At 34.4% G+C, this 9,299-nt stretch overlaps 1 protein-coding gene across 1 annotated transcript in view; it reads right to left on the bottom strand.

Annotated features, from left to right (window-relative positions):
* Positions 1-1,518, bottom strand: part of LOC111406200 (transcription factor TCP15-like) — a 2,913-nt gene extending 1,395 nt beyond the window's left edge. Inside the window, exon 1 of the mRNA XM_023035473.1 lies at positions 361-1,518. Coding sequence (XP_022891241.1) covers positions 370-1,347 — 978 coding nt within the window. The 5' untranslated portion in view covers positions 1,348-1,518 and the 3' untranslated portion in view covers positions 361-369. The remainder of the gene's footprint in view (positions 1-360) is intronic.
* Positions 1,519-9,299: the final 7,781 nt, after the last annotated feature.

The raw sequence follows: 9,299 nt of genomic DNA, 5'->3' as shown, positions 1-9,299 counted from the left end.
GGGCCAGGGCCGACTCTGATATTTCGATAAAAGTTGATAAATATGTAATTGAAAAGTTGTGGGTCTGATAAAATATAATGTTAAAATTGAAGTTTAACCAGTAAAAAAGTACTAAAATTTAAGCAAAATTTTTGTAAAACTACCACCTAAAGTTTGAAAGAACAGCATAAAATTAAAATATAACTTGAAGTCAATATCATTCTTCACATACTATAAGAAATCTTTGCAATATACAGCAATCAATAACCATACCATTCTTTATATATTTCTCCAAAAACCCTAAATACTGCTTTAGCGTTCGAGTAAAAAATGTTGGCTTTATCGAACTCTACACTCGAGCAAATATATCGAAAGATTTACCTTCAAGAATCAAAACCTATGATTTGGATGGTCAGGATCGCTTGATTGTGCATCTGACGACGGTGCACTACTACTTGGAATTGCCCTAAAAGCATTGAGTGCGTCAAGCATGCCGAAATGGCCATCCACCATCGCACCACCACCACCACCACCAGCAGTGCCGCCCAGTTGTTGTCCCGGCAAGAGTGCCATTGGTGGAGGAAAATTCATAAAATGTAATCCACCACTATGCATTGAACTTCCCAATGGCCACAAAGAGTTACCAGTACTACTACTCATCATTTGGCTATTAGAATTTGTCACCATAAGAAATGCCGTCGCCGGAATATTTTGGCCTTGACTCGCCAGGATTGAACTTGTGCTTGATTGTAACATATAATTATGACTCCCCATTTGTGTTTGAAGCAGTGGTTGCAGATCTTCCTCCGGCCGCCGTCTTCTTCCCATGCTGGTCTCTCCCTCCACTGTCGTCGTCTCATTCTCAGATGATAATCCAATCTCAGGGAACAAAAATTTCCTCTGTGATTCTTCAGTGGTCCTCAACTGAGAGCTAACCGGGTAATTTTGATTGAAGAAACTATTCCTTAACGGCGCCGAAATGGTGGAGCCTGAACTCTTAACTGATATATTCAATGAAGTGAAATTTGCAGGGATAGTTCCAGTACCGGTGGCGGCAATCACCGCCGGCTCAGCCTGCTGAAGCAACCATTCAATGGTTTCACCTTCAGATTTATGACCTAACTCTCTTGTAAGCTGAAAAACCCTAGCAGCACAAATTACAGGCATACGGATCCGCCGTCCACGGCAGTCCACTTTGGTGTGCCTATCCTTGGTGGTAGTTCTCTTTGTCGGCGGCTTTTTGGGCTGTTCTGAACCGGTTCCGGCCTTCTTTGAGCTTGAACATGCCTCTTCTTCTCTTTTCCCAAGCAATAGCAGTGGAAAATTTGGCCTGCGCTTAGAATTTCCATTACCACTATCGGCATCCATGATTATATAGTAAAATTATATATCTGTCTGACTGTCTATATCTATTTCTGCAAGATGACCCTGAATTCAAGGTTTTGTGGGTCTTCTCTCTCTCTAATTATAAGTATTAAGTTGCATTTTGGCAATGGAATTTTCCATGTGTACAGAAGCCAGGTTGTCTTTTCTCTCTCTAATTATAAGTATTGAGTTGGATTTTTGCAATGGAATTTTCCGTGTGTACAGAAGCCGGGTTCGGTGAACCTGGCTTTTTTGCAATTTCTTTTGAGATTGGAGNGATTTTTGCAATGGAATTTTCCGTGTGTACAGAAGCCGGGTTCGGTGAACCTGGCTTTTTTGCAATTTCTTTTGAGATTGGAGCTGACAATTGGATTTTTTTTATACAATCATGCTACAAAAACAACGTAATGCCATATGACATTTTATTATTGGAATGTTCCTGTTCCAACCAATCAACTTCCACCACAACATCTTTCGTCACCGCATCTGACGAGATTTTTCGATCAAAATAGCATTATTCTTTTTGATAATATTTTTTAGGTGAGAGAGAAAAAAGAGTGAATGCAAGCTTTAAGCAACAAACATAATGAGTGGAATTATATGAGTGGGGAATGGCCGGAGAAAGCAATCTTCTTTTTAAAAAAAATAAAAAAAAAAATAAATCTTTGCTTTTCTGAGGCTACTAAAGTAAAATTCTAGTTTCTAAATAATTTGCGTGATAATATGCTTATGATTTTACAATTTCCTACTTTAGATTTTTCTTTCCTCCTTTTTTTTTTGTTTAACATCAAAACATCCATTACAATATCAACTCCATGTCTAAACTTTTGTTCAATATAGTATTATGTGTCACATCATTTTAGACCATTTGTGCGGATATCTGTCCACTCATCTTCTTCAAAGGGACAGTGCTACACTTATACAGAATACACACAACAGTGAGACCTACCCCCATAAAATATTCACATGGAACCCACCCTCATGTGACTGCCTTGTAGAACATTTGTGAAAAAATTCCCTGTACGCAGGACATTTTCCTCTTCAAAGCTACGCAGGCTCATACGATCAAGTTCAGTTTGACTCTTTCATTGCATCAATGCTCTCTATCAACTACTTCGAAAGTCAATTATGAAACGTTTTCAACCATTGTAATTACTAGGAGTTCGCATCTTTTTTCAGATCTTCATCACACGTTTAGAGATTCATATTGTAAATGTCAATTTTGGATACTATTTGTTAGGATTTGGAGATCTATTCTAAAATGTTATATTGGACATGTTCGGTAGTAATTATAGGAATTGATTTTTAGACTGGATTCCACTTGTGAGTGAGGAAGTAAAAAATGACTACTGGAATAGCAAAATGACAGTAAAAAAAAAATTAATTTTTCGGGGTGAAAAATTACTACCAAACAGGGGTATTATTAGAAAGAGAAACACAATCACGACCATTAGACCAATAAAAGTAGTCATTTTTTGTCTTCTTTTAAAACAAACTCTTTGATTTTCTTACTCATTTTCAATCATATATTTAGATAATAAAATATTTTACACGTAAATAAAAAAAAAATTCCTCATTTTTTACCATAGTCTCAAAAAATCACTATTCAAAACATTATTTTTCTTAATAATGACCATTAAAAATATTTTCAGAATGACTGAATGAGTCTCATCGATCAAGTCTCTAACGACTAATTTAATTAATTTATTTATTATGAAATGATAGCAAGACGGTCCCTTGATTCAGACTCCACGTGTGCGGCTTTTAATCATTCAATCGATAAAGACGGTTGGATAATTAAGGTTGAAAGATCGGGACTCAATTTCTTGATTCAGAAAATACTTGAACAATTTGGGTTGGTTTTAAATACATGATTAAGTGGCTCCACATCTCATTCAATCCATCATTGCATCTTTAGCCTTTCTCTGATTAACATGCAAATAGTTGATAATTGGGACTGACTTGAATCAGTCTCTTTGGCTGAGATATTTTGTAAAGTAAATACTTAGGGCAAATTTTCTTGGTGAGATCCTCCATGTCGACTTGATAATATAAGTGGATGAAAGAATAGTTGAAAAATGGCAAAACTCGAACTAAACCACAACTACGTGCAAAGTCTTGAACAATGAATACCAGCTCCAAAGCATGTGTCATCGCTTTTCTGAAGACATTATTTCTTCTCGTAAAATCGTGATCATTTGGCAATGCAAATAAGCCTCTAGGATACAACGAAATCCTTAATATGTTGCATGCGATGTGCATACATGAAGACAATTCGAACGCAGAAAAATAACGAAGTTCAAATTTTTTACAAGAAATGAATGCACAAAATAGTTTTAGCACTAGAAGTCTGGAGAAAATGTAGAAGAAACCAATGGAGAGTCTATACTATCACTATCTTGTAAATTTCCATCATCGTCTCCTCATTGGAACTTCAAGTCTATATATAGATTTGTTTCGAAATATTTCCAAGAGTTACAATTACCCAGTAGATTCTCAACTTATTTTTGTAAGTTGCATAACCAAATTCAGGAGAAAAGATGCCAAAATATCGAACAGTAGTCACTAGTCATGAGGAATACCAACATCTCGCGCCTTGTTCTGGAGCTAGCATGGCTCTGCGTGGTCCTGCCCGTCCACCATCGTGTTTGAATTTTCCTTGAACATTACCTTAACTCTTGAAAGCTCAAAAATGCATCCTACAATATCTAAACATGATATTATTTTGAAAATTCTCTAACAAGTTGCACGTCAATAGACATAAATGGATTTAGACTATTTTTATAAATAGTAACGAAGTCTTATAACCTCAAACGAGCAACTTGATATGTTTGAAGTTTAGATGAATATTCAAGTTTCAATAATGGCATTCTAAACTGAGTCACCATCTTGTCGAAAATGTTAAAGGTAAAAATTTCACACCGATTAAATATGGAGTGTAAACTAACATGTAAGGAATTGCGATATTTCGTTTAATAATATTGACCTTTTAAAATAAAACCACAATTCTCTATGCATAATACAAAAAATTATGCCTTTATTCCATTTATGGCTTTTTCTTCTTTACCCATAAGTAAACGATATATATCACTTAAAATATTGATTATGACTATTGAATATTGTTTCTGAACGTATATAACTTCAATTTGGTGGGGACTAAAAATAGATTTTTAGTAGATTTCAATAAAAATTGATGATATGTGTGTTAAAAAATTATGAGTCCTATGAAACATGTGATTAAAATTAATTGTTGACTTAATTTAAATTAAAATCAAAAGTAAAATACACGCCAAACAAGGGCATATATTATATCAAATTTGATTTGTCCTAAAGTTTGCTTAATCATACTTAGTCACGTCAAAACCTAGGCTATACATTAGCATGAGAAATTGTACTTTAAAGAAACACATTCAAAGTACAGCAACTTTAACCAACGACAAAATCACATTTTATCTTAAGCCTAACATTGTCACTCAATCTAACTTTTCATGAAAACTTGAAAATATGCTTACGAACTATTTATACTCAAACACACACACAAATTTTCAACATATAAGAGTTTAAGTTACACTCATTAATAAGGTTCGTGACCTTTAATTAAGATGAAACTCTCATAATCGATATGATGTTAGAGCCAACTGCTCAACAGGGCAATCACAATCCAAAACTAGTGTATAGGTGTTTTACTTTCTTTGATTTAATGTCAAGTTGTATGTCGCACTTCTAAATTCGTCTTATGGTTTCAGTTTTAGCATGTATAAATTAACTTCACCTTCGCAGTGAAAAGAAAACAACCAATTTTGCATTATTTTCAATAAATTTATAGTTAATCATAGAGTTGGACATTTTAGTCGGAATCAAATTGGTTCCAAAAAATTAAATTATTCGTAATTTTTTTTGTCATTTCAATAAGTTCATTGTTATTTCCAGAAGATTTAAAACAATTAGATTCAAAGTAACTATATTACACTAAATCTATGTTGAGTCCAAAGGCGACGTAAGATTGAGATTTAATGACAATAATGAAATATTTAAGATCGCACAATGAAAACAATATTAAAGTAAAGTAGAAAAAGAGAAACTAAGTAGAGGAACGATGAATTTTATTAAACCCGACAATATGGAAAAATTACAATTGAACAACAAAAGAACTTCTATAAAACTAACAGAGGAGCATTTAATTTATAGGCCACGTCTATAACCCTAATAGGATCCTAAAAGGTAAGAAATTAGGTTACAATTAAGGAAAATCACGTAAAACGAAAAAATCGGAGCCCATATTTTATTTCCTTAATTTTAGATTCAATTGATTTTCCAAATCTCATACGTGATCTTGAAGAATCCAAAACCTAATTTTGAGGCACACCCTTAACAATTTCCACCTTGACTCAAAAATTCCAGTGCAACGAATGAAACTCCAAGATTTCAAATCTATCGAAATGAACTGGACAATCTCCTCAACACATTAACGAAAACTCTTTGTCACCAAACCATCATCCTCTGCACGCCGTCCACAAGCGACACTCGAACCCAAATCCCAGCTTTTCAAAATTCCACCGAGAAATCACTGTTGACCACACAGGATCAAAGCACAACTTGTAGCAGAAATCATACAAGTGCTTGATCAGAAGGTCACTTGTTAGAACTGTCACCCTCAATGATCCCAAAAGTATCATAAACATCAATAACACCATTGTACCTACGCTCCATGAGTCCACCCCTGACATTTGAACACATGCAACCCTTGAAATTGATGGCGAAGAAAAATCACTAACGCTCCCTTGAACAATGTTCTGAACCGACCTAAAACCCATCACAAGAGGTACTGTATCGAACTAAATATCCACCACGGTACCGAACTTGACCAAATATCTCTTAACTAGTTCTGCGTTCCCCTACAAGATGTACAACTAAGACTTATTTCGTCCCTTCAATACAATCCGGACACCCCTTCGACCTTCAAAACTCCACCTCTATTAGAGAATTTATACCCTTTTGCATCCAGGGCACTTAGCGAGACAAGATTCATTTTCAAGTCTGGAACATGTCGAATTTGATCAACAGTTTTGATCGTCCCATCCTACAACCTTAGTCTCACTCGATCGATTCCAGCAATCAGTAAGATTGGTTGTTTCTCATTTGCTTGGCAGCCTCATATGTCTGAAAAAAATTTCTATTAGAAAACATATTATGTGAACATGTCGAATCGAGAATCCACTCTTCATTAGGTTTAGACTCCACATTATATACCATGGTCAACAACACATCACCGCCATCCGAAAAATTCTCGGCAACATTAGTTACGTTCGAATTACAGAATTGCCCCGATAATTTGCAGCTAAATCACCTTTAGTCTGTAACTTGTCACAATCTTTATTTACATGTCATTTTCTCTTGCAGTAATAACAATACAAATTGATGTACCTTACCTTCGATTTACCCCTTCATCGATCACCATAAGTAAACCGAGCATCCCCACCCCTAGATGTAGGATCTCCAACCAACAGCTTCATATTCTCCTTTGAGAATAGGGAATCATATACCTTCTTAATGATCAGCGTGTCACGATTATACAATATAATATCACGAAACGACGAAAAAAAACTCGATAGCGAACACAACAGGATCAGATCCTCTTCATCGTATTTTACCTCCAACGTCTCTAAATCTGCAACATTCTCCTTGAACACAGTAAGATAGTCCTGCATTGACCCTCCTTCCGCCACGCGATGGGAATACAACTTCTGCTTTAGAGTCAGTTTGCTCGTCAGAATCTGTCATCACTACTGCTCCAACTTGAGCCACAAAGTAGCCGTCGTCTTCTCCTTCAAGACATCCTGCAGAATATTGTTGGATAAGTGAAGATGAATCAGTGTTAGAGCCTTTCGATCCCTCCGTTGTTTCTCCTCCATAGACAAATTTGCTGGCATCATCTCAAAATCCAGAAAAGCATTATCAAGATTTATCTGTGTTAAAATAGCTCTCACATTTACTTGCCACAACGAAAATCTTGTATTGCGATCCAACGGTGGAATTTCATATTTCAACGAATACATCCTTAAAAAATCTCAACCAAATAACGAAGAACCTGCAACCCGTGCTCTGATACCACTTGTTGAGTCCAAAGGCGACGCAAGATTGAGATTAAATGAAAATAATGAAATATTCAAGATCGCACCACAAAAACAAGATTAAAGTAAAGTAGAAAAAGAGAAACTGAGTAGAGGAACGATGAATTTTATTAAACCCGACAATATGGAGAAATTACAACTGAACAGCAAAAAAACTTCTATAAAACTAATAGATGAGCCTTTAATTTATAGCCTACGTCCATAACCCTAATAGAGTTCTAAAAGGTAAGAAATTAGGTTACAATTAAGAAAATCACGTAAAAGGAAAAAATTCGGAGCCTAGATTTTATTTCATTAATGTTGGATTCAATTGATTTCCAAATCTCATACGTAATCTTGAAGAATCCAAAGCTTAATTTTGAGGCACACCTTAACAATCTGTCCCTGATATTATGTTAAATTTACTCTTATGTATTAGTTAATGAATTTAGACTTTGAAATATCTTACGTTGCTCACAATTCAAATTTAGCCATTTTTTTTTTAGTATAAATCGAAGTTTCACTATAAACTTTTCAACATTTTGAGTTTTTATAAATTTCATACAAGATAAGAAGCATTAGCCTCTAGTATGTATTCTCAAAATAGGATGACATCCCCCCCAGGTGGGGGTAATTTGTGCATTAATGGAAAAAGTGGGGAAAAATCGAAAGTGTAGATAATGCCACTTGAAATAATGTAATCCATGATGTACATCAAAGTGTACCTGTAGCAGCTTTGTTTTCGATCTCTCTTCAAATCAATTACTTTTTCTCATAAAACGTCATAATATAGTCGATTGACATAACAAGAATCAAACAAAAATTTCACATGAAGATATGGGCCAAGGAATTAATTAATTAGGTCACCTCAGCTGGTGATGCAGATGGCTTACCATCTAACTTATTGATAAGCTCATCACTCAAACAATTTTGTCTGGATGTTACAGATTCTTCAATTCAAAATAATTCAATTTATTCGTCTCGTAATTTTTCTAAGTTAAATTTGACATGTCAAGTCTATTTTATCTATTATCACAGAAATATAGTTAACTAAAATCACCAAAAATTGAATATTTTTGAAATAAAGAACGTACGTAAATGAAAAAGGTATGTTTTACAAAGGAGTAATGTTATTTTTAGTCGACGACCATGGTAGTTGCCCGATATGACATTCTACGTGCAATTGTTTTATTGTTAACGGGAAAATTCATTTGATTGTTTTCTTTTTTAATTATTAAAAGTACGATATATAGGATGTCATAAAGGGCGGCTATTATAGTCACTCACTACGAATAACATTATTGTTTGCAAAAGTCATGCTTTTACCCTCTCTTATAGTGCATGCTTCAACATGAAATTGCAGAAGGCTAAATTAGAAACTTACGGCTAAAAATATTATTAAAAAATATCCTATTTAAGGAATCAGGTTTCTTTAGTTCAACTAGGCAAAGTCCGAAGAGTTCTCGAAATTTCTTTGTCAATCAATTTCAAGAAAAAAGTTCCCCAATCACTAATTTAAATCCATTGTCAAGTCAGTAATAGATTGATACGTGAAATCTTCTCTTAGTTTTAAACATTTTTCTAATATAGTTTATTCGGAGTCAAGATTCTTGATGCATTTCATTCTAATTAAACACAATTGAAAAATAAGCAAACACGAAAGAGTGAAAAATATAATTTTGATTTACTTGTTAATTAATTGAAGGTAAGATGTGTTCCGTTCCTAACTCCTAAGTTCGTATTTAGGTTTCAGTTTTAGCATTAATAAACTCCACGTTTCAATAAATATGTGGGTCAATTATGTGTATATATATTTTTTTTCTCGGACCACATGGTTTTCAACTA

This window comes from Olea europaea, chromosome 12, assembly GCF_002742605.1.
Source record: "Olea europaea var. sylvestris chromosome 12, O_europaea_v1, whole genome shotgun sequence".
Taxonomy (NCBI): domain Eukaryota; kingdom Viridiplantae; phylum Streptophyta; class Magnoliopsida; order Lamiales; family Oleaceae; genus Olea; species Olea europaea.
The sequence above is the reverse complement of the archived record's forward strand: the minus strand, read 5'-3'. Positions and strand labels throughout refer to the sequence as shown.